Genomic DNA, 26,202 nt, shown 5'->3' with positions numbered 1-26,202 from the left:
GTCTCCCCAGCCTCATTGGGCAAGGAACCTGGTCCTTCTGAAGATGCCTTTCGCCATTGGTTGTGCCAGGGCCCACCTGCCCATCTGTGCATCTCAAAAGCGATTAGCTACCGCTACTGTCGTTTAGGAAGAAGCCAATCTGATTCCCTGTTTTCCCATTGGAGGCGGTGACTTTCCAGGTGCATCTCCGCCCCCCCACTCCCTATTGGCCGTGATCCTTGAAGCCTGCCGTTCACTTATGCAAATTTCAGGAACGCTCAGTTTCTGTTTGGTGAATACTTTGAAGAGAACCCCTTCGACCCTGAAGGGACCCCGGATGTGTAGCTCCGTTGCGCTTTCTGAAACTAAACCCCAATGTCAGTCATGCCGTGCAGAAATTACAAAATGGGACGTCACCCAAAACATGACGTCACTTGGTTGACCATTTCCTCGCGGTTTTCCTACTGTCTACATCACCATATCATCTAGATGGATGGGGTCCTTGCGCGGGCCAGCTCCCGGGCGATGGCGTCACCCATTGCTCCTCCCTCTGCGGGAGGGCTTGGAGCGGGGCGAGTTTTGGAGTGTGGAAGGGACCTGCACCTGAAGCCCGGGACGGGCTCGCAGGCCGGAAGTGGGGGAGAGGTGACGTTGGAGTGCTGGCGTGGCCTGGGCCATTTCCAAAAGGATCTTAAAGCGGCATGTTGGTAGGCTTCCTAAACACGGGGAAGTGGGTGGGGAGAGGGAGAGACTAGGGAACGCGCGCGCACACACACACACACACACACACTTCCCATTGACGAGCCCTCTTTCCCTTTCCCCAGCACGGGGTAGGGGTGGAGTCCAGGCCGGTTTTCCCGCGCTTTGTTGCCCCGCCCCCTAGAGGCGGGGGAAGGGGAGGGATGCTCCGTAAAAGAGTTTCCTCGATTCTCTGATCCGCACGCACTGGGAGAATCCGCCTGGGAGCCCGCGGTGCCACCTCGCGCACACTCCAGCCGGCGGGCGAGCTTCCGCGGCCGGCCGCACGCACAGTCGCCCCCAGCCGGGGCGTGGTTATTAAGAATCGTTCTGTTATCCGGCGCCAAGGGTCGCTGGACCCCTGGACCCAGGACGCTCCCGCCCGCGCTGAGTCTGCGTAGGTCGTGAATCGGAGTTTCTGGATGGGAATCTTGGAGCCACCACTTACCATGTGGTTCTATCGGGCAAGTCGCTCTGAACCGCTTTTCTCGTGGGGAAAGTGGGGATTATAGTATCCACCCGACATAATCTTTTTTTTTTTTTTTTTTTTTTTTTTAGGATTAAAAGTGTTTAGAATGTAAAAGTGCTTTGTAAAGTGATGGGCAAATGGGATCAGTAACCCCGCATACACACTCCGCCTCCTTTTTTCTCCAGGTCGCCTGCAGTCCAGCTCTTCCATCTCCGAGCAGCTAACCGGCATCCCATTCCCACCTCTGAGTCTTTCTGTGCGGAATAATAATTACTGCTCACGTACACGTGTAGGACCTCTTATAAGAACTTCACGTATATAAACTCATTTCAGCCTTATCACAACCCTGTGAGGGAGGTGCTATTACTGTCTCCATTTTACTCAGGAAACTGCGGCCGGCACAGACAGGTTAAGTTAGGTGACTTATCCAAGGTCAAAGGCAGTGGAGTTGAAATTCTAAGGATCCAGAAAGCTAAACACTGTTTTGCACAGATTCCCTTGCCAGGGAGTGTCTGGATAGAAATTTGTTCTTCAGTTAGATGCAGTCTGCATTCATTTAAGAAATAATTCTAGTATTTCTTGAGTACCATCTATGAGAAACACTATTGTAGGCACTGGGAACACAGCAAGTGAACAAAGCACACAAACATACGTTCCTGTGGAAAAGACAAACAATACACATGAGAAATGCGTAAAATATATGGAAATATGTTAGAAATGATCATTGCCAAGGGGAGAAAAATAAAGGAGGATTATGATGCCACGGAAAGATGGAGGAACTTGACATTCACGTTGTCAAGTGAAAGAAGCCAACCTGAAAGGGCTGTATGCTGTACGGTTCCAAGTATCTGATTCTGGAGAAGGCAAAACTATGGAGAGTGAAAAGATAAGTGGTTGCCAAGTTGGAGGGAGGAATGAACAGGTAGAGCACAGGGGATTTTTAGGACAGTGAGACTATTCCAGATGATACTCTGATGGTGGATACACAATATTACGCATTTGTCAAAAGCCCTAATTTAAACTATGGACTTCAGTTAATAATAATGTATCAATATTGGTTGATTAATTGTAATAAGTACCATACTAATACAAGATGTTAATAATAGAGGGAAGTATATGAGGATTCTTTGTAATTTCTGCTCAATTTTCCTACAAACCTAAAACTGCTCTAAGAAATAAAATCTATTAATTTTTTTTTAAAATGTGAAAACATAAAGCTGGAAAGGAGGCCAGGAAGTGTGGTGAGGGTTGCAATTTCAGGTAGGGTGGACAGTGAAAGCCTTTCTGAGTAGGTGGCATTTAAGTAAAGGCTGAAAGCTGGTGAGTGAGCCATGCAACTATCTGGGATGAGAGCGTTCCAAGAAGAGAGAGCAAATATAAGGCATTGAGGTAGGATGTATTCTGCAGAGGTAAGGGCGTGGAGGAGCAGGTCAGGTCCTGAAATACTTTGGGGGCTATTGGAAGGACTTCGGCTTTTTTCTCAGAGTGGGATGGGAAGGAGACAAATAGCACAGTGGCCTGACAAATCTTTTAAAGGGGTTGGATGTGGGGTATGAGAAAAAGAAAGAAACTCAAAAGCTTGGGGCCTGAGGAAGCCGGAGAATGATGTTGTCATTTCCTGAGCTCGGGAGACTGCAGGAGAAGCAGCCTGTGGCATCAGGTCAGCAGCTCAGTTTCAGTCATGTTCAGCCATGTTACACATCTAAGTGGATATTTACATTCGGGTGTCATCAGCTTACAGACAGAACATAAAATCCAGGTGAGAATGGATGAGATCACCAAGGGAACGTATGAGGATAGAAAAGAGGAAAAGTCCAAGGACTGAGCCACGGGGAACTCCAAAGCTGAAAAGTCAGGGAGGTGAGAGAACCCAGGAAAGGAGATTGAGAATAAATAGCAGAGAGGAAGAAGGGAACCAGGAGAGTACAGGTGTATCCTTGAAGCTAAAAATGTTTCAAGGAGGGGAAAGGATGACAGACTGTCAGATGCCCTTAAAAGATCAATTAAGATGAAGCCTGGGAGCTGATCAATGGATTAAGCAAAATGGAGGCCATGATGAGGACAGATTTGGTGGATTGGCAGTGACAAAACCTTGCATGTAGCACATTCAAAAGAATGCGGGTGGGAGGGCGCAGAAGGAAACCGACTAGAGACAATACTTTCAAAGGAGGCAAGGAGAAAAAGGGGGTGGGACTGGAGGGGCAAGAGGGCTCAGGAAAGGACAATTTCAAGATGAAGAAATTGCAGTGTGTTTGTAGGAAAGGTCCTGGAGAGAGGGAAAAACGGATGTTGCAACAGAGAAGTAGAGAAATGTTCCTGGAGCCAAGTGCTTCCGAAGGTGAGGGATGAGGTCTCGTTCACAAAGGGAAGGACAGCGATAGTGCCCCCATATTAGCAGGAGCAGAGGCAGTAAGTGCACGGGACTGGAGCAGTGGAAGGTCTCTCCAGTTGCTTCTCTTGTCGCAGTGTAAGAAACAAGAGTGAGGATGACCAGGAGCTGGAGGTTGGAGGAGAGAGAAGGCAGGATATAGGCATTCTGGGGAAAGGAGCCGACTAGGGGAGATCAAGGGCTGAGAAGCCGTGGGGTTGGAGGGCTCATTGACAAAGATTTTGAAGTCAAGAATTATAATTGGAGTAGTGTAGGAGAGCGTGACAGAGTGGGGGCAGTAGATGGCAGCAACAAGGAGAGGTGGTGAGTGGTGTAATCAGAAAGTACTGCTCCATGAGTGTGAGTGTGAGTGTGCGTGTGTGTGTGTACATTTCTAGCTCGCCACAAGCTCCCTCATAGCCTTTCCCAGGCAATAGTTACTGCTATTCTGCTTCTATCCCCGCTGATTCATTTTGCCGGTTCTCAAAGGTCAGATAAATGAAAGCGTACAATACAGGCACACCTCATCATTGCGCTTTGTTTTATTGTTGCTTCACAGATGTTTCGTTTTTTACAAATTGAAGACAAGAGCCTCCACCAGCAAAAAGATGAGGACTCGCTGGATTATGGTGGTCTGGAAACAAACCCAGAGTGTCTCCCAGGTCTGGCTGTGTATAATTTTTTATAGCTAGCTTCTTTCTCTCTACATTTTGTTGGCGAAGTCCAGTCATGTTCTAGCAATAGGTTATTCTGTTTTATTGCCATGTAGAATTCCGTTTTATGAATAAGCCACAATTACCCATTGTAATGTTGATGGACATTTTGGTTGTATGTAGTGTTCGGCTGTTGTGAATGAAACTACTTCAAACATTCTTGTACCTGTATTTCGATGGACAGGTGCACTAATTTTTCTTAAGTATAGAGCGAAGTTACAGGGGATATGTATATTTAGCTGTAATAGATGGTACCAGTTTTCCTAACTATTCTAGTCAGTTGGAAAAGCTGAGAAACAAGCCACTTACACTGTAGACCCCCCATGATGTCCAGGGATCAACTACCCCAGGTTCCTCCAAAAGGGAGGATGAGCGTGCGGTGAAAATCAGGAGAATTATTTGAAGAGCTGTTTAAGAAGGCTTGTGTCTCAGGTCCCCTGCTCCACCCCACGCAGCTCTGTGACTGCCCCTCCTCCACCATCGCAGACAACTGGAGGTTTATGCTTCAGAGAGGGCAGAAATATTATCCTAAAAACAGGAAGACTAAAATAACATTTGCATGCTAACTTCTGAAAGCCCCTCCCCCCCTTTCCCTCCAACTCAATCCCCAGAACACTTGCCATCGGAACAATACTCTCCAGGTGGGAGACAGGAATATGTTTGCTTTGGAGAATCTGACCAAAAGATACTGACATTAGGGAATGGCGGGGAAATGGCCTGGCCAGGTCATCCTTACAGGTCACAGCTCCCCACCAATGCTCAAAAATACTGTCTTCCGCACAGCGCAAGAAAGTGAAACTGAGCTCTGACTAAGGAAGAATTCTGCCTTGCCATTCATCAGGCTGGGATCACAGACACGGAAAACCAGTAACGTTAACAAGAAACGCTGTTTCTCCCAAGGCCTGTAGCTGCAACATTCGCGACAACCCTCTTCTGTGGCTACTGCTTTCTTACACACTGAGACATTTTGTTCTCAGACGGTAAGAAGCGTTGCTGTTGGAAATCACATCTATAAGAATGAATTGTTCTCCTTTTGCCTAAAGGATCCAAGTCTCACTGACACAGAGAAACCTTGATTTCCAGGCCACCTGCGGAGCTTCAGATCACATGTTTCTGGACACAGCATTCTGCACAACGTTTGCTTCACCGTCGAGACGTGATATGAACCTCTTTACACAGATCCCTGTTTACTCTCAGCCTATGAGAACACTGCTTCATTTAAAGGTCACTGCAGCTTCGCCCTTGCCCCAAATCCAGAGGCACACACATCTCTTCCTTTGTTTGGGGAGATGCCTGGCCGTCCCCTCGGTCTGTGGTCTCCCTCACTGCCACAGGCCAATAAGCCATGGAACCAGGACAATGCTCTCAAAGAAAACGGGAGGCTTTGGTCAACCAGAGCGAGAGAGCAAACCTACAAGGAATATGGGAAATCGAGTCCAACCCAGGCGAGAAGCTCATGCCAGACCCACAGCACAGAGACCGGCAGTGGCAAAGGGCCTGTTTCTTCATTCTTCTTTCACCCTCCTCCCCGGCCCACCCCCTGCCTCTTGGTTTTCCAGGGTTGAAATGGTGGGAGAACGAAAAAGGGGTCAAGTTTTATACCACTGGGGCTGTGAGTGCCTTCTGTCGGACAGGTGCCTAACTGATGGCTTTTCTTGGGAGGGGTCATATCTGAGGAGACTTACAGGGCCCTCCACACCTCACGGTTCTCCGGTGTTTGCAATGCTGACGTCATGCACAGTAGCCTGAGTTTCTAGCCCATGGTATCTCACCAGTAGGGTGTTCTTTCCCTGCAGGGCCTCCTGGGCAGGGTCCCATCCAGATGGGTCAAGCCCAGTACTTTCCACGATGTCCTCTTGGTCTATGGGAAACTGCCACATGCTTACCATTGCTTGACACTGCCATCCTGGCTCCAGCCAACCTGCAACATGCCCCGTTCACCGAACCAGCAACATACACTCCCCTGTGTTCATATATAGCTCCCAAACACCGGGAAACTGGGGTTAAGTTCTTCCGGAACTCTCTCCCAGGGCTTTGCTGGTGCTCTCTGGCAACATTGGGACAATAATTCTACCTCCTAAGAAACATGCAGATGGGAGTGAGACGCCCATCTCTGTTCCTTGCAGGCACCCCCAGTCTTCTTACTTGGGGTATAGCCTTCACTTGCCTTCCTAAGAATGAGGGAGGGGGAATAAGAAAGCATTTCAGAACAAACACCTCTGTGTCTGTAACTCTTCATTCCCTTTGTCCAATTTCTCATCGGATATGGGCTGATGAAGACGATAGGGGCCACCGTTGTTGGAGAGTTGGGCTCTTTTGTCTGTCGAGTAAAGTCGTTTGGATCTCACACTTAAGGAGGAAGAGCAGCCAAGGAGCATCAGACCCAAACATAAAAGACAGAAGCCAAAGAAAAGGAACATAGACGGTAACAGATAATGAAAGAGACAAAAGAAAATGCGCAAAAAACTGCAATTAATTTCCCCAGAAAAATAAGAGAAGGTATCGTACCCACAATACAAGAATAAGATGCTATTTTCTAAAGGAACATTCAGAAAATAACAGACTTCTTGGAAATTTAAAGTGTGGAAAGAGAAGTAACTAATTTAATAAAAGGATTCTAAGATAAAGTTGAGAAAATATCCTGCAGGGTAGAATAAAACTACAAAGAAATGGAAAATAAGAAATAAATATAAGAAATTCAGAGGTTCAATCTAGGAGATAGAATATCTAACTAATAGGAGTCCTGGAAAGAAAGAATAAAGTAGTTGGTGGGAAAATTATTAAAGAAATAATTCAATAACATTTTCCTGAACTGAAGGACACGAGTTTCCAGAATGATAGGGGCCATTAAATGCCCAACACAGTACATTTAAAAACAACAAAGAAACAAAAATTTTTTGAAAATCACACCCTCGAAGGTCTATCGTGAAATTTCAGAGTAACTATTAAGCGGAACTTCTAAAGGCTCCCAGAGAAAAAACTAGGTTGCATGCAAAGAGTACTCAGGAGCATACTCAGAATGGCACTGGATTTCCTCTTAACACCCTGGAAAACTAGAAAACAAAGGGGCAATGCCTTCGAAGCTCTAAAAACCATTATTTTAAACCTAGAATTCTATAGTCTGCAAAGATGTTTTTAGGCATGCAAACACAAGAAATTTCATTTCTGTGCTCTCTTCCTCAGGAAGTTGCTGGATGATGAATTCCGCTAAAACAGAGCATGAAGCCAGGGAAAATCAAAACATGGTATCTAGGAAACAAAGGGGTCCCCTGGATGAAGGTGTAGGGTACCAAGACAACTTGGCATCGGCCCATTGCATGAGGTCAGCACGCTACCTCCTGCGTTGGAACAATTTGAGAGGAGGCTTGCACCTCAGGCAGAGGGAATACAAACAACACAAGACAACCCCAAGGCACTTATACATTCCAGGAAAAACAAAAATGTGCAGCAGAGGCAAATTTAACCCTCAAACTCATACGGCTTTAACTGTGAACAAAATTTACATAGTCATAATTATAAACACAAATAAATACTCATTCATTCAAAAATGATGGTCTGTCTGCTCCTGGAAGAGGGAAAAGTGTTGCATGTGGAGTGTTTACAGCACTAAATCCTAATCTCCTATTGTAAAAAGTATTGATGGTGGCTAAAATTGAAAAAATAAGAAATAGCCATAAAAGTTTATTACTTCACAACAAAGAATAAATACAGGAAGAATTCGCTAAAGCAATTAACATTGATTGCTTCTAGAAGTAGAAGCAAGAGTGCAGAAAGTCTTTCACTTTTAAAACAGTATATATTACTTGGCAAAGCATTTTACAAATCAAATTTAAGAAAGCAAGCTAGATGAAAGCAATAGGCATGGTACATTACCATGTGTGTTTATAAAAGAATGAATGTGCTTCTTAATGCAAGGCATGTTTTTTTTTAATTAATGGATTATTTTATTAGTTTTTAAATTTTTTATTGGGGAATATTGGGTTTTTCCAAGACCCATCAGTCATTGTCCTTCAATCTAGTTGTGGAGGGCACAGCTCAGCTCCAAGTCCAGTCACCGTTTTCAATCTTAGTTGCAGGGGGCACAGCCCACCATCCCACGGTGGGAATTGAACCGGCAACCTAGTCGTTAAGAACTAGTGCTCTAACCAACTGAGCCTTCTGGCCGCCCCAATGCAAAGAATATTTTGAGAAGGATACACAAGGAACTATGATCTTTAAAGAGGGGAATGAAGTGATTGGTGGAAATGGGAGGGAGACATACTTTCACTCTCTACCCACTTTTGATGACCAGAAAGTTTTAATTTTGATGAAGCACAATTTATCTTTTTTTTCTTTTATGATTAGTGCTTTTTGTTTTCTAAGAAATGTATGTTTTTTTCTTAGGTCTTTATAGTTTTAGCATTTATGTTCAAACTTGTGATCTATCTTTAATTAATTTTTGTATATGCTATCAGGTAGTGGTTGAGGTTCACTTTTTCCAGATGTTTATCCAGCTGTGCCAGCACCACTTGTTGACAAATCTTTTCTTTCCTCATTGAATTGCCTTAGCATCTTTTCAAAAGTCAATTGACTGAATATGTGTGGGTGTATACCTGGGCTCTCTATTCTGTTCTATTGATCTGTTTGTCTATCCTGATGCCAGCACGAGACCGTCTTGATTACTGTAGCTTTGTTAAAAGTCTTGAAGCCAAAAGACAGTGAACTGACATCTGTAACTGCCATTTAAGATTCTACACCCAATACAAACACCCTTCAAAATGAAATTTATTTTGTTTCTGATGAGCTATAATTTCTTTTTTTTTTAAATGTAGGAATTTTGTATTTATTAATTGTTAGTATTATTTACTTTACCTATAATAACATTTCATAGAGGTCTCTATATTCAGTAAAAGCAACTGTTAAAAGTGTATAAATTGTCCATTCCTCTCTTATATAATATGAAAATGAAGTGTGATCATTGAAATATTTTATGTCACTTTTACCTGAGATGATGACTTAAAATGCAGATTAATTACCCTGACCAAGAAGCACTGAATCAGTATGTCTCTTAGAACCAGAAGTGACATCTGGCTGAATCCCCAGTGATTTTTAGGTGTTCTAATGGAATCTATTAGAAAAACGCACCTTGGATTACTCTCAAGTGTTTTCAATTACAATAGTTTATTTTGCGTCAAATTTGTTCTCTCAGGATAGGACGTAACTTTTCTCTCACTGCTCTGAGGTGCATTAAGAGCATACTTCAAACAATACCTCATCTTTTGTATTATCGTAACAGTCTTAATTCATTTGTCTCTCCTTACTTATCCGATAATGGCTTTATTATTTTATTCCTATTTTAACTCTGTTCGATTCTCAGGAAGAGCAGAAGAAGACCTCACAAGTATTGGTCAAAATATGACATTGGAATATAAAATAAAATCTGAGGAAAAAATTCCAAACACCCAAATCTGGATAACCATAGTTTGTCTGGCAGTTGTTCTTTTAAGTAAAAATGTTTTGTGAGAACAGTAGCTAGTTCCTCTCACAACTCAGTTGCCCAAGTGCTTTTCCTCAAGACAATCCTTGGGCCCAGGACGCAGCAAAAGTGCTCTGTGTGTATTTCCCACTTCAGCTCAGAAAATGTTAAAGATGTATGCTCGAGGGTTGAGATTTAATAAAATTAATGTTTAACTGCTTCGTCAAGGCCAGTTTTTTTTAAAACCATGTGCACATAGGGTTCGAGCACACAATGACCACTAGTATGGTTTGGTGCCACGGCCTCGGATTTGTGCTAAGGCACCAACACTTCTATCCCCACGGCTTTTGTGTCAGTCCAAGCGACAACACAGTGCAAGAGACAAATAACGTCACAGTATTATTATAAAAATAGTTTGAACTTCACAACCCCCCTGAACCCTCCAGGGGTTCACGGATCACATTGTCAGAACAGTCATCATAGAATAAGCTACCTTGCATTTCTGGGTTTCAGTTCCCTTATTTATAAAATAGGATTAATAATGTTCCAGCTACCTCACAGGGTTGTTGTGAAAACTAAATGATCTAAAACATGGAAAGCATTTAGAACGGTCCCTGGCACATATTGTATGTAAGCATTGGCTGATATTACAATCAGATATCCAACGTCATGAAGTGTTTTCTAAAATAAATTTGTCGAGAGTGTATTATTCCCTAGTAATGTAACATAATTGATATTAGGTTGTTTCCCATTTTTTTCAACATGCTTATAGATAAGTCTTTACCACGTCTCTGGTTATTTAAGTTCCTAATTTGGAATTGCCCTGAGACCACTGTTACTCGCTACTTAACGACATGGGTGCGTTCTGAGAAATGCGTCAGTAGGCAATTTTGTCGTTCGACCATCACAGCGTGCACGTACACACAGCTAGATGGTGTCGCCTACTGCACACCTAGGCTGTGTGGGACAGCCTACCGCTCCTGGGCTACAAGCCTGTACATTATGTCACCGTACAAAGCAACATGAGATGAAATCAGGCACCAGAGAATACAATGGGATCAAAAGGCACAGTAAACATGAGATGTGAGGCTACTGATGACATAGCGTGGCATACTGTTTTATAGCCAACTTTTTTGTATAAGTAGATAGAGTTCATTCTAAAATAACAATAAACAGTATAGTATGTATAGTAAATACGTAAACCAGTAAGAGTTGTTTATTATCATTTTCAAGTAGTAGGTACTGTACATAATTGTATGTGCTGTACTTTTATATGACGGGCAGCGCAGCAGGTCTGTTTACACTGGCGTCACCACACACATGAAAGGAATTCGTTGCACTATGACATCACAAAGACGACAGTGTCACAGGCAACAGGAATTTTTCATGGTGACCTCCTGGCACCACCCCTGTAAATGTGGTCTGTTGTTGCCCGAAACATTGGTAGCGCCTGACTGTACACACATTTCTTCACAGTTACTCTTGCAAAGTGTACAGGGACTATCCAAAGGGGAGAGCGGAGAAGACAGGGGCCTACAGCCAAGTATTTGACTTCAGCAGGGAGCATTTAAGGATGGACGGGATCCAGGGTGTGGCTGTGAGTGTGACAGAGTGAACTGTGGTGACGACTTGAACTGGAAGAGGCCAAGCCACTGGCTGAGTCACCCTCCTGAACACTGAAGTCACCCAGTTGGCATGCAGGGGACCAGAAGACTGGGACACAGGTCCCGTCATTACTTGATGGACAAGCTCTGCCACAACTTGATTTTGCTGGGGAAACCACATCCTGGCCCAGGAAAGCCAAAGTGACCACTCTCTTTATAACCAACACCTACAAAAGATTCCCAAGCCCAAAGGATGGGCCACTTCTTTCAAGTAATATTTGATTAAAATAATATATACTAGTGTCCTAAAAAATTTGGACACAAGGATCTACAAATTCATCAACCCAGATAATGGAAGCCCCAAGTAGGTTTCTAGCTTCCTTCTGGGGAACCTTGTTTACATTCGGGCTTTGGGATATTTGAAATGAAATTCACAGAACCTTGGCCCAGGCAGAAGTAACAGTGCAGAAAAGGCACCTTTCTCAGTAAACAGTGCTTTAACAAATGGTTTTCCGTATTAAAAAGTTGAGATTGAATCTGTATCTCAGTGTACGTAAAAGTCACTTCTAGATAGAATAAGGAATTTCTACGTGAAAGTGTGTGATAATAGAAAATATACGTATCGGTGTCTGCCCCCGGTTCCTGGCACAGAGCTCCCAAAACCCTTGTAATTTCCTAAATGATGAGAGCACTAGAAGAATCTTTATCCTAATGAAGTGACTCTGGGTGGGCTCCTGGCTGGGGCTGAAAGACCATGATTGGAAGCTTGGAATATTCAGCTCCTCCCACCCCATTCTCCAGAGGGGAGCAGGGCTGGAAATGGAGTTAATAATTGATCATGCCTGTGTGAGGAAGTCTCCCTAAAATCCCAAAAGTACGCGCTGCAGGTTGGTGAACACATGGAGGTGGGGGCGAGTGGGCCCCGAGATTTCATGGAAGCTCCGCCCCCTTCCCCCATACCTTGCCCTACGCATCTCTGCATCTGGATACTCACCTGTATCCTTTTTGGTGACCAAAAGTGTCAGAAGTGAAGTGTTCTGTGTGAGTGGTACAAGGGACCCACGGGAGAGAAACAGGGGGGAGAACTGGGATTTTCCCTACTCACAAAGGAAAAGTCTGAGTTTTTCCATTACAGAAAGACAAAACCATAAAACTTTAAAACGAAAACAGAGTATCTTTCTGACCTCTGGAAGAATTTGCTGGACACAAGAATCACTAACCTTGACAGGAAATATTGAGAAATTTGACTTTAAGAATTTCATTCACTAAAGGACACCTTTTAGAAGGTGAAAAGACAAGTCACAAACGGGGAGAACATGTTTACAGCATATAGAACCAATAAGGACGTAGTATCAACAATAAGAACTCGTACAGAATATCAATAAAGAGACAACCCAATAGAAATACGGACAAAAAGACATGAAGAGACATTTCACAAAAACGGAAATACCAAGACCTGCTTAAAAATACATGAAAAGAAGATGACTCTCATCAGTAATCAGGAAGGACATGCAGGTCAAGACCACACAGTTACCCTTTCATTCTCACTAGAAGAGCAGGAATAAGGAGCCTTACTTAATACTGAGGGTTGGAAAGGATGTGGTAGTAGGAATTCTTATACCGCAGGAGGGCAAACGGGTGTGACCACTTTGTAAAGCAACGTGGCATGATCCTGTAAAGCCTGCTAAAGAAACTCTTGCACAGGTGTATCAAGAGAGATGTAAAGAAACAAACAAAAAACTCCACTGCAACCCTGTTGATAATAGAAAAGTAGCTGGCACGAAGCAAATGGCCATCAATGGGGAAATGCGGATTGTAGCCTAGTCACAGAGGGCAATGCTACGCGACCACAGAACACCTACATGTCACAACTTTGATGAAGCTCAGAAATGAAACGTTTGTTAAAAAAAAGCAAGTCCTGGGGCCGGCCCGGTGGCTCAGGCATTGGGAGCTCCGTGCTCCTAACTCCGAAGGCTGCTGGTTCGATTCCCACATGGGCCAGTGGGCTCTCAACCACAAAGTTGCCGGTTCAATTCCTCAACTCCCGCAAGGGATGGTGGGCAGCGCCCCCTGCAACTAAGACTAAAAGGACAACGACTTGGAAAAAGGCCTGGAAGTACACACTGTTCCTCAATAAAGCCCTGTTCCCCTTCGCCAATAAATTCTTAAAAAAAAAAGCAAGTCCCAGAAGTCTCACAGAATAAAACTATTTTTTTATAAAGCTCAAAAAACAAGCAAAACTCATCATATTTCTGTCAGGAATCTGTACATGTATGAGCAAACTGGGAAGGAACAAAACCATAAACAAAATTCAGGGTGCGAGTTCTCTGGGGAGGAAGTGGAGGTATCCGCATATGGCAGGAAAACATTGTCATTACATTTGTGATTTCAATAGGTTCATTTTGTTTGTGCTTCATGATTTTCATATAGGTTAAGTGCCAAATGTTATTTACCTCTTTAAATATGGTAAGGGGAGAATTATATTTACTCCACAACCTACAAAAATCTTCCTCTAAATTTGGTGCTCCAAGGAGAAGCACCATGTTTATTCTGAGGCTCCATACCCCACTTTGTCAGTAGGGCCTGGAGGATCCCTGATCGGTGGTGACTGCTGCCTGCTCATGTCTCCTGCCACTCAGTTCCTCCAAACCATCTGCACATACTGTTCCTATTGGCTGGAAGGACCCCCATCTCTTCCTTGTCAGCTGATGAGCTTTTCGCCATTTGAGGGCTCAAATATCACCTCCAGGAGGCTTCTCAGAGGCTGTGAGCCTTGGCCCTTGCTCACGCCTCTGGGTACTTAGCAGGCGTGTGCCATCGCTCCTTTACGTGCTGGCCCTGGCATGGCCTCTGAGTCCCCAAAGGCCAGCCGTTTTCTAGTCACCTCTATGGCCCTAGTGCCTAACACAGTGACTCTCAGCAAAGCTCCTCTTAAGGCCAAAGTAAAATAGCCCCCGGGCAGGAGAAATGTGAGGGACTGTGGTGATGGAGACGGTGATGGAGATGGGACTGTGGTGATGGAGATGGCGATGGAGAAGGGGAAGGTAAGCAAGTCAGCATTCAGAGCCCAGGTCCTGGAGACACAGAGAACTCAACGGGGGATTCTGTCCTTCACGCCATGTACTCCTCTCTCACACAAAGCCACCATTTGAATCAAAAAAGCAAAAAACAAAAACAAAACAAAACAAAACAAAAAACCCAAAGTTGCCAAGCTTTATTTAGCGCTAATGGTTACAGACACCATATCTCCCCACGTCCCGCCTGCCCAGGCGGCCCGAGCAGGCTCAGCTGTCCTCCCCCTCCCCCTCCAGTCTCATTTCTTCTCCTCCTCCTTCTTATCCTTCTTGCCATCCTTGGGGGCCTGGGAGGCCAGGGAGCCCATGGCATTTCGAATGGCTTCATTGTTGGGATCCACGCCTGGAAGGTTCTCCAGGACACTCTGAAGGAATTCGGGGTCCTGCATCACATCATAATCATCCTCCTCCTGAAAAAGGGCAATGTCAGCTCGGGCGAGCGAGCGTGAGAGCCGTGCGCGTACGGCTGCCTGAGGCCCTCTCCACCTGACTGTCCAGGCTTGGGGCACCCCAGCCAAGGGCAGGAAGGACTCAGGAAACACCCAGTGCCTACGTACGGTGCGAACGCAAACACTGATTACTGACCAGGCAGGAAGACGCCTGAGAGCTTTGCTTCCTGAGCTCAGAGGGTAGAAACAGATGCCATCACATCCAGGTTTCCTCTACCAGACACCCGCTCCTGTTTCCTTTTTCCTAGACCCTCTTTCCACTTTCCCGGGAGGATGACAGCCTACAGACTGTCCAGACGGCTCCCACCAGCGAGGAAGATGACAGAAACTAGGACACTTCCCCAACTCTGACCATGAGCTTTCTGCTGCCTTTGCAAGGTTTACATACAAGAAACACACCCCGGTGTCTGTTTCCTTCTGCTCCTCCGAGCTCATCTATGGACCTGGGAGACGAACGTCCCAGGCCGAGGGCTGAGGTCTGAACACCAGGGGCTGTTAAGCGGCCCTCACCTTGGCGGGCTCAGACGTGTCCATGGCTGAGCTGGCGTCAATGTCGGCTGACTCTGCCTGGCCGAACTCTGAGGAGAAGAGGTCAGGCTGTTGAGAGCCACTCCCCAGCCCAGGCCCCGGGCCCGAGCACGGCCCCCCAGGCCCGACTCACCGGCACCCTGTAGGGACATCTGCATGGCATAAGCAATCTGCTCTTCCTCAGTCATACTGCTGAGGTCCGGGAGCCCGGGGCGGCCAAACTCCTGCTGGCTGATCGTCATCTTTAGCAGGGCGTCATCTGAGTCTGGGAAAGGGAGAGGGCGGCAGGGCAGAACTGCTGCCATGTTCCACAGACCCCCCTCCGCCCCAGCCATACCCTCAGCCCCTATCCCCACACTGCAGATGCCCCACTGCCACTGAGCGAGCACCCTGCAATCCTGGGACCCCAGACTCCACCCCATCACCTTCAGTGCCAGTCGCAGCAATGCCGGCCTCGGCGGCAGAGGCTGCAGCTGCGCGTCGTGCCTCCTCCTCCTGCCGCTGCCGCTGCTCTTCCATGGAAACGCGAAGGGCCTGGCAAAGGGCAGGGCGAGGTCGGCCATGCTCCCCCCCTCAGTCCTGGGGAAGTCCACTGAGGGGAGCAAAGGAGCACAGGGGACAGCGTCTGCTGTACGGATATGGGGCAGGGGCCCGGGAGGTGACGCAGGACAAAAGGAAGGACCTGCAAGAAGCCTGGGGATTGATCAGGAGAAGCGAACAAGAGTCTGGCACTGGTGCCCTAGAGATCAGACAGAATTATGGGGCAGAGGGACCACAGGGGGTCTGGGAAGGTGGGCAAGGGTGCTGAGGGCTGCCTAGCTCTTGAGAGGCTATGTGGCGCGTGCGTATGTCAGCAGAGGACAAAGCAAGTCCCTTGGGCCCCACCTGAGGTCAACGTTTGCTCACCAGGGCCAGCTCAGGATCGGCACTGGGATCCACTCCAAATTCAAAGTCACTGGCACCAAGACCCAGCATGGCACCACCTTCACCAGCCAGAATTGGAGAGCTGATGAGGGCATCAGCCAGGCTGGGCCCAGGAGGCACTGTCACCAGATGGGAGCCGGTTCCATCTTTGCCATTCAAGGTGTTCACAAAGGCTGTCAGCTTTTCTGTGTTCACCTCCTGGGGGAGGGAGGAACACAGGGCTGTCCTGCCGCGCGCTCCCCATTCTCTGCCCTCGGTCCTCGTCTGCAGCCTCCCCTGAGGTGCAGGCTGCCCTCTGCGTAAGGACTGCTCTCTGCCCATAACCAATCCGTGCCCCCACCCAATCCTTACTCACCTCTTCCCCAAAATTGATAATGTCAACATTTACTTTCTCCTTCTTGAGGCGTTTAGCCAGTTTCACCAGCTGGGAAGAAGGGGAGAAAGCTGAGGAAAGCTCTTCCAACCCACAGGGATGACACACCTCACAGAAGTCAGCTGACCTCCCCGGGTCCCCTTTCCCCCAAGGCAGGAACCCACCGCCTCCACCGGGCAATCCTATGGCTCGGGGGCCCCGTCCCCACGCGCGCCGCCGGACTCACATCCTTCTCGTGGTCCTCCACGGGGCTCCCCACAAAGGCGATGATGCGCATTTTGTGGTTCTTGCCCTGTCGGTGCTTCAGCGCCAGCTGTGCAGGAGGAAGACGGGCCGGCGTCAGCCAGAGGCCCCACACTCTGTGCCGTCGCTCTGCTTTGCCCCGGTTTCCATGAGCTTCCAGCCCACCACCACGCTCACACACTGCCTAACCCTCCTCCGCCCTCCCGCTGGCTGTGGGCGAGGAAGGGGGGCTCCCTCTGCATTCTAGGGGCCTCCCTTCACAATCCTCACCCAACCTGGGCTTCACCCCACCACCTCCTTTCCACTCCTTTCTCTCTGTCCTCTCTGCCCTGGTTCTGGTTCTAGCTGGAGTCCAGAGGAGAAACGAAAGGTGCTGGAGGCGGACCCTCAGGCCCTGAAGGAACAATCCCAGGGACCCAGGACTCACGTGGGCCACGCGGATGCCGGTGCAGAAGGTGATCTTGCCCTTGGGCTGCACCGTGTGGAGCTTGGACAGGATGCGGCCGGTGTCAGGGGTGAGTGTGGTCAGCACCTCACAATCACTGCGATGTGGGGAAAGCATTTCTGAGACGTCAGGTCAGGATGCATCTTTTCTTTAGAGACTTGGAGCATAACTGTAATCTCTGTTTTTCTTAACCAAACGTCAGTGTTTAGAGAGATCTTACAATTCCTCTCATCACAGGAGAAACAAGTAACTATGTGAGATGTGGACGTAACTAAACGTCCTGTGCTCATCATTTCACAATACAGCTGACCCTTGAACAACACGGGTTAGGGGCGCTGACCCCCCAGTGCAGTCCAAGTCCGTGTATAATCTTTGACTCCTCAAAACCTTAACTGCAGCCCCTCAGTGTCTGTGGGGGATGGCTTCCATGACTCCCGCACCCACCAAAATCCTCGGATGCTCAAATGGCCTAGAACAATGCACATAGCCCGCCCTCCAGATCTGGGATTCCCGAAGACGGATGGAAAATACCACTCTCGACCCATGACTGTTTGAGTCCGTGGATGAGAAACCCGGGGATACGGAGGGCTGACTGACTATATATTTATGGAAAAAACCTGCGTATAAGTGGACCGGCGCAGTTCCAACCCGGGGTGTACATATGTATATACATATGACAGAATCATTACGTGGTCCACCTTATACAGTGTCATATCCAATTATCTCTCAGGGAACCTGTAAAAAACCATCTGGTGTTTAGCAGACGTGAGGCCCAGAACTAAGGGGTGCTTAATTTTGTACGACACAGGCCCTCTTCCTCCCCTGTCCCCTTCACTCCTCTCCCACTGTCTTGCTCACAAGGCCAAAAATCGTCCACAACAGTGGGACTCGACTCGCCCACCCTCCCCATTTCTAGCCCTGTTTTCCAGCTAACACACTAGGATGGGCGGTTACTCATTTGAGCATTACCAATTCCTAAAGCAACATTTTTGGGGCAAAGGATGTGCGATAGAAGCTCTGGGGCTCTGACCCCAAATCTTTTTTCATTGACTTTAAAATACACCGTGAAATTTTACCCCAGATTTAGCTTCATAACTGTATTAACTTCAGCTGAATCTTAAAAACAGTTACACTTTATATTTACACTGAAAAGTGAAGAAGGCAGCCTAGGAAAGTGACGGACAAAAGCCAGAGCGGGTCACGTGGGGAAGCCCCGCCCACCTGCCAAGGCCCCGCCCACCCGCTCAGGCCCCGCCCCCCGGCACCCGTACTTGGCCAGTGTGATCAGGCCCACGTTGTTCTCCGGGTTGCTGCGGGTCTTGGAGTGACACACTATGTTGACGGCGTCCTGCTGGGCCTGCAGCCGTGTGGGTAAGAAGTCCCCGTTGCGCATGTACTCACTGTTGTCCACGCTGTCAGATTAGGAGTGAAGGACAGAGAAGGCACGTTGTGGAGGGTCCGAGGCATTCTCTCCAGTTCCGGGGACCCCCACCGACCCCCACCACCTTCCACACCTCTCCTGAGGGGGCACTGTGGGTGTAAGCGGCTCTCAGTCTCTGTGGAACTCAGAATCATCTGAGACTTTTGTTTTTCTTTTTTAAATATACAGATGACCAAGCCCTACCTCAGACTGGATGACCAAAATGACCAAAGAAGGCAAAAGAGTTTAAATCTCCACTCCACCAGTGATTCTGATAAGCACCCAAGGTTGCGATCTACTGAGGTACCTCAATCAGCTTTTATAAGGTGCATGTAAGGGTTATTAAACATTGCCATGGGTTCTATGTCCGCGATTAAAAGGGGAGCATTCCAAAGGTAGGAAACGAAGAAGGAGGCAACTTAAAACTATTTATAAAACCACACACTTGGGAGCATCGAGTGCAGGAAAGCACCTGCTTCGTCAGCTGGACTGAACTGCAAAAAACGGTTTCATGGATCTGAGGTCTGACCTCTTCTTTCCCTGCAACTTTTCACAGTCTACATGGAGCCACATGATACGAAATACAAGCTCCGGCGTCCCAGAGACCAAAAGAAGGCAGGTGAGGGAAGCAGTCACACAGGGCCCGGGACAGCATCAATTCCTGATGACCTGAGGGCCCTCCGAACTCTAACAAGCAACGATTCCAGCTGATGCTGGAAGGAAACCGTGTCCTAGATAAGACATCTCATTTATAGGGCAAGCAAAATATGGGCTCGGGCGGCAATTTTCTTCTTTAGTATCCTTTGCCTGCCAGTAACTACAAACCTAAAATGATGAAGAGCGCTAATTAAGAAGCTTCTGGAAGGCAAAGCAGAAAAGGGAGGAAAGGGCAGTGTCCAGGCACAGGTTCAAGTGCTCATTCTATGATCCTGAGGAAGCAACTTCATTTCTCTAAGGTGCAGTTGTGTCATCCCTAAAACGGCTTTTACGGCACGTACCCTATGGGACTGCTGTGAGGATTAAACGCATGGAAAGCCAGCACAATGCCTGACGGTAAGCATGAAACAGGCTGGTCCTAACAGTGGCCACTCAATCTAGGGCTCGCTCTACTGACCATTCACTATTATTCCTTTGTCCCTGACACATTGTTCAGATTATTCCCCCAGCAGGGAAGTAACTGCCTCTGTAGCTTCAAATACCTGGGTGAGTCCAAATATGAAAAACAATGGAGGCTTTGAGGATCCAAAAAGTGTGGATCATGGGCAAGACCAGCAGATGGACGAGGGAGGGCTGGAGGAAAGGCACATATGACAAAATCATGTGTCATAACAAAGGGTGCTTGAGAGATGGGGAGACCGACAATGGAGAGCATGGCAGTAGTTCTCCCCCTCTGCCCTGTGTCAGAACCACTGGGAGGGAGACGGTAGTGGGGATGGTGTTAAAAACACAGGCACTGTAACACCTATGGATGCATCCTTACAACACATTGTTTTATTTCCCCGATTTTGAACTTTATATGAACGGACTAATATATGTATTTCTGGTGACTACTTTTGCACAACAGTATGTAATTTTTTTCCCAACAAAAATTCATATCAAAATAAGGGCTTAGCATATTATCCAGCTATTCTATAACGCCTTCATTTTAAAAAAGAATACAGATGCCTGGAGTTCTCTGGCTGGGAGTCTGACTCAAACAGCCCAACAATAGTCAAATAGTTGCAATTTTCAATCAACTCCTGAGAATCCTGAGGAAAGCAAAGCATGAGGCCCCACAGAAAAAAGGAGCGGCTGTCATCATTATTCTGTGCCAGGCTATCACAGTAGGCCACCAACCTATCCCTCTGGGCCAATCTTCCCTCCTATGCCAAACCAGATCAATATTATTAAACACTATTTTGTATGCAGCTCTGCCTCCATCACTCTCAGAAGTTTTTCAAAAGTTCTGCTGAAGGGTACGGGGCAGAGTCCAACCACCCTCAACTTCACATTTGTGGTCTTCTACCTGGTCCCACCTACGTTTCCAAAAAATAGGAACGTCTTAAACTTAAACCAACAACCTTATAATGAAGTCACACTAGTCAATTTCCTAGTCCCTGAGCATTTACATCTCAGCAGCTTTACCCCGTTCCTCCTAACTGTAAAGGCTTCTCCTTCCCAACATTTGTCTAAGTCCCTTCAAGCCCCCTCTAAATTCTTCTTGAGGACTCCTCACGTACCACAGCGACTAACATATGCACAGTGCTATACAGCTGACAGAGAACCATCACATATATTTTACCCACCTGTACTATAAGGTAAGTGGATATTATTATTGTTCCCATTTTCTACGTAGATTTTCCACATTCTCAAGAACACGCAGCTGGTAAGTACCTAAAAACAGGTTTTTGGATTCCAAACCCTGTCCCCCTTTCTCCACTAAGATGCTGTCTCCCAGAGATCGCCAGATTTAGCAACCAAAAATACAGCACTCCCAGTTAAATTTGAATTTCAGATACATAACAAATAACATTTTCGTACAAGTACGTCCTGTGCAATATTTGGGGCATAGGTATAACCATCTTTATATTCAAAAGTATCATTGACCTGAAATTCAAATTTAGCTGGGCAGCCTATACTTGTATTTTCCCGGGCAATGCTACCCTCCCCCAAAAGAAAACCCTGTTCCCTCCCACTGGCGATTTGTGTGTTTGTGTCCTATTCCGTATTATATTCTATGCTCACACTTAGAAGAAACTCTTGAAACCTTGCAAGTCTGTGTCCTCAGCTTCTAATCCAACTCATAATAGACACTCAGCTCAAGTCTGAGACTGAGGACGTCAGGCCAGCTCACCAGATAAGCCAGAGTCCTGGGTTTAAATCTAGGCCCCACCGCTTAAGTAGCTGTGTGACTTTGGGTAAGCCACTGAAAACGTATTCTCGTCTGTAAAGTGAAGCGCTGTTTACCTTCAAGTGTTGTAAGGTTTAAGTGAGATAAAGCAAATTAGTGCCTCACAACAGAAAGCACTCTGTACATAGTATCTTTGAAGACGACACAGGGGAAGGTCACAGAGTTAGAGACGAGTGAATGGGCCGGGAAGGGATTTATCACCTCTCTGCTTAACATCTATTATGGTGAGAAGGGGCGAGGAGGGCAGAGACTGCCACGCTGAGTCCGGGAAGCAGGACTCGGGTTAAACACAAACCTGGGGCTGGTCTAGAGAAGACGGCGCTGGAACAGAGACAGGCAGCAGGGGTCGGCCGGCCAGTGACTGTCCGCGGGGTGAAGGGTAACCTGGGTACCCCGGGCCTGTCCTCTCCCGGCCCCGGGATGACTCAGGGAGTCCTTGGGGCTCCTTTCTCCCCGGCCCAAGGCCGCATTTCTCGCATCAACCCCCACTCCCACCCCAGGCCCGCCCGGCCTCCGCGCGACACGCGCGCCCGACCCACTGCCGCCTCTCACGGGGCCCCGAGATAGTTACTCACCAAACCATAGTGCTTTCCAACACCATCTTGCCACTCTCCACTCTCCGGGACAGGTTCTCCGGGACCGCCAAACAACAACTACCCCGATTGGCCCAGCGCTCTTCGCCAATCACAGACCTCGGTTCTGCCAGCTGGTTCCGCCTACGTCCTCTGCGTTGCATTCTGGGAGTTGTAGGCGCAGCCGAAATAAAAGGACGTTGGGGGCGAGGGAACCGAAGGAATCCAAGAAAGGAGGGTCCCTTCTTCACCTTGCAGGCCATTCAAGTTCTCTGGTGGAGTTCTCAGCTGACGGGATCTAAGAGAAGCTGGGGAGGAGCCTTTGAAAGTGTTGTGGATGCATCGGCTCCAGCGCCGTCATTTTCAAAAGGTGGTGGGATAACTTTTCTCTGCTCCCTCTCTTTGCCACAGCGTTTTGTTCATCTAACTGAGCCCTTAGTTCTCTGAATTGCATTTACTTGTGTATCTGTCCCATTTAATTAGGGCAGGAAAGGTGTCGATAGCTGCGCTTCCTGAGCGCAATATCTGTACTGAAATACGGTAGAAGCCCAGAAAAAGTTTGACAAAACAATGATTTTAACTAATCTCCCAAAGAACGGGAGACAAAACTAGTAAACCATTTTGGTTTGTTAAAAGAGAATAACCTTTAAAAATACTTTCGATTACCTTCTACTACACACACACACACACACACACACACACACACACACGCACGCGCAAAACTGGAAATTCCAGGCGTCTGTCTTGGAGGGAAGCATGGCTACAGAACTCCAAACTTGGAGACAGGGGAAAGGAGTATCGTAGATATTACCTAGATGTTGGTCACGTTTCAATGGATATGTTCAAAAGTTATTGGTAACCATTAGAGATTGTGTAAGTAAAATATCCATATCACTAAAGGGGGAAAAACCATCAATATAACTATATATAGGCAAGTGGAAACAAAATAAGAAAGCACAGAAAAAATAGTGCCAAGTTCAAACATAACCAAAATATTTTTAAAACAAGAATTCGATGTTTTAATAAAAGAAAAAACAGCTACCCAATATAACTAGAGCTATGCCAAACTAAGAGACAAAAGATAAAAATAGGAAAAAACAATATATCGGGCAATAGTAATAAAAGAAAGCATGTGTAGCTATATTAATGCATAAAACAGAAATCAGCACAAATAGCTAAACTCAGGTCAAGAGAAGAGTATTTCGTAAAATACAAAATTCAACAAAAAAATGCTCTAGGTTAATCAGGTAAAGCAACTCCATAGATAAGTTGAACATCAGGGATAATTACAAGCTAGTATGCTAAATATATAAGTACATGAAGATAAACATTCAACCCAACTGAATGAAAACCATCATTACTGTTCTGGGAAAACATGATCTATGATATCTATGCAGGGAGGTGTCACTGTCTCAGCTTTAGTCATTTAATAGATTGTGACCAGTTTTTAGTTACTACACTTTTAAAAGTCCATGGAGATATTGCCAAGAATACAAAATATAATGGACGTTAAAAAAAAATGAGATAGTGAAAATTAAGTCCTATAAGATTGATTTGATTCAACCTACAGAATGGAGAACTAGGTCTTTAAATAGAGAAGATGTCTTGTTAGAACTACTATCTCAGAAGCTTTTTAATTAGGAGATATGCGAGTTGCAACAATGCACACAAAAGATGAAATCTGATTGGGTCACATTTCAGTAAAACAAGTGCTCTCTAATAAAAAATTTAAAAAAAGCAGTAACTAAAACCATTCATTTATCTGTGGGTCAGGCACTGTCCTGGGTACTTGCAAGGGAACAAAACAAAGTCCTGCCCTCATGGAGTTTACATTCTCTGGGAAAAGGCAGACAATAAATCACTAAGTCAAGTAATGGTAAGCCCTGTGGAAAAAAGAAACCAGGGTGAGTGTGGTTCCTTTTTTATATCAACAGGATATTAAGGAAAGCTTACGTCTGAGCAGAAACCTGAAGGTTACCTGGGGGAAAGAACAAGTGCAAATGCCCTGAGGCAGGACTGTACTTTAAGAACAAGGAGACCAGTAAAGGCTGGAGTAGAGGGAGAGGGCGAGCGAGAGGAGGCCAGACAGGCAAAGGGAGTAAAGAGGTTGGATCATGTACAGCCTCATACATCATTTCTAGGACTCTGAGTGAGATAAAGAGCTGCTGGAAAGTTTTCAAGAAGAGTGACAGGATCTGACTTAATGTTTTAACAGGGTCGCTCTGGCTGCTGCATTGAGAACAGACTGTGGGGGGAAAAGAGCGGAGGGAGCTAGATCAGGTAGGAGACTACTTCCGTAATCAGCACGAAATGATGGTGGCTTGTTCTAGGGTGGTAACAGGAGCTGAAAATGGTGACATGTGGTTGGATTTCGAGTATATCATAAGGCATAGAACTGACAGAATTTGCCAATGGATTTGATGGAGGATGTAAGGGAAAGGCATGTTAAGACATCAGAGTTGGTGCCAAGGAACTGGAAGAATGGAGTCACTCTTTCCCAAGATGGGTTTGAAGGGGCAGGTACCAGACATTTAGCTTTGGACATGGTAGGTTTAAGATGCCTGTTAGACACCTGGATGGAGATGTCAAGTAAGCAGGTGGATATGAGCTTGCAGTTCAGAAAACAAGGTCTGGGCTGCAGATAAGACATTTTGTGACACTTACATGGCATTTAGATCCTGAGGGGACAGGGCAGTTGGACAAATTATACAGGGTCTTAAGGCCACTAAGGACTTTAAAAAACTACCTAGTGAATGTAGACTAAAAGAAGGGGTTGTATGACTGAGCCTTGGACCACTTCAGTATTTAGATGTTAGCGAGAAGAGGATTAACCAGAAAAGAGGATGGAAAGGGAGCAGCACAGCGTGATAAGAACAATAGCGAGAAAGTAGCGCCCCAGAAGCGAAGTGAAAAAAATGTTTCAAAGAGGAGGGAGTAACATACTGACAGATGCTGCTGGCACTGCCAAGTAAGATGAGAACCGATATAATTAGCAACATGGAGGGCATCAGCGATCTTAATAAAAGATGCTTTGGTCGGGTGGTTGGGGCAAAAACTTGGAGTGCAAGAATGGGGTAAAACACAACAACAACAAAACCACTAGTTATGTCACGGGGATACGTTCTGAGAATTGCATCCTTAGGCGATTTCGCCGTGTGAACGTCAGAGGGCACGTACACACAGCTAGATGGTGTTGCCTACTGCACACCTAGGCTGTACGGGACAGCCTACCGCTCCTGGGCTACAAGCCTGTACAGTGTGTCACCGTACAAAGCAACACGAGATGAAATCAGGCACCAGAGAATACAATGGGATCGAGAGGCGCAGTAAACATGAGATGTGAGGCTACTGATGACAGAACCTGGCATACTGTTTTATAGCCAACTTATTTTCAGTCAGCAGAGTTCATTCTAAAACAACAAAGGTGTAGTAAATACATAAACCAGTAATACAGTTGCTTATCGAGTATCACGGACTGGACATAATTGTATGTGCTATCCTTTTATACAGTTGGCAGTGCAGGTGTGTTTATGCCGGACTCACCACAAACACGTGAGTAATGCGTCCCGCTACAATGACAGCTCTGATGCAGTAGATGACAGGACTGTTTCAGCTCCCTGACAATCCTATGGGACCATCGTTGGATATGCAGTTCGCCCTTGACGGAGATGTCGCTATGTTGCGCGTAGTGTTTGTAAAAATTCATTAGGCAGCTGGCTAACTTTGCCCACTAACTGGATATTTGGTATTAAGGAATTATTAATTTTTTAAGGTGTTATAATGTTATCTCTTGAGTTATATGTTGAAGTATTTATGGATGAAAGGATATTATGTCTGGGATTTATTTTAACTTAGTTCTTTGGAGGCAGAGAGAGAAGGGGGGTGGGTAGAAAGTATACATGAGACAGACTGGCCTTATTCGTGATGATTGAAGCTGGGTGATGGGTACACGGTCGTT

The 26,202-nt window shown here is 46.3% G+C and overlaps 1 protein-coding gene and 2 long non-coding RNA genes across 3 annotated transcripts; 2 read left to right on the top strand and 1 right to left on the bottom strand.

Moving 5' to 3' along the window:
- Positions 1-133: 133 nt before the first annotated feature.
- LOC141568568 (uncharacterized) lies at positions 134-9,853 on the top strand. The gene is made up of 3 exons (XR_012491722.2): positions 134-686; positions 1,372-4,216; positions 7,451-9,853. It is a non-coding gene; the product is annotated as an uncharacterized LOC141568568 (long non-coding RNA).
- Positions 9,854-14,525: 4,672 nt separating this feature from the next.
- Positions 14,526-22,393, bottom strand: PSMD4 (proteasome 26S subunit ubiquitin receptor, non-ATPase 4). The gene is made up of 10 exons (XM_019739956.3): positions 22,248-22,393; positions 18,634-18,774; positions 17,345-17,459; positions 16,901-16,987; positions 16,657-16,725; positions 16,284-16,499; positions 15,803-15,911; positions 15,511-15,642; positions 15,360-15,427; positions 14,526-14,810 (listed from the first exon to the last, which is right to left on the bottom strand). Exons 1-10 carry the CDS (start codon positions 22,271-22,273, stop codon positions 14,640-14,642), a joined length of 1,134 nt encoding a protein of 377 aa, XP_019595515.1. The 5' UTR covers positions 22,274-22,393; the 3' UTR covers positions 14,526-14,639.
- An 83-nt stretch (positions 22,394-22,476) lies between these two features.
- LOC141568464 (uncharacterized) lies at positions 22,477-25,888 on the top strand. The gene is made up of 3 exons (XR_012491605.2): positions 22,477-22,614; positions 24,460-24,524; positions 25,755-25,888. It is a non-coding gene; the product is annotated as an uncharacterized LOC141568464 (long non-coding RNA).
- The last annotated feature ends 314 nt before the right edge of the window (positions 25,889-26,202 follow it).

This window comes from Rhinolophus sinicus, chromosome 7 (genome assembly GCF_057876585.1).
Source record: "Rhinolophus sinicus isolate RSI-liver-muscle chromosome 7, RSI-T2T, whole genome shotgun sequence".
In the NCBI taxonomy this organism is placed as follows: domain Eukaryota; kingdom Metazoa; phylum Chordata; class Mammalia; order Chiroptera; family Rhinolophidae; genus Rhinolophus; species Rhinolophus sinicus.
This window is presented reverse-complemented; position numbering and strand designations above follow the sequence as displayed.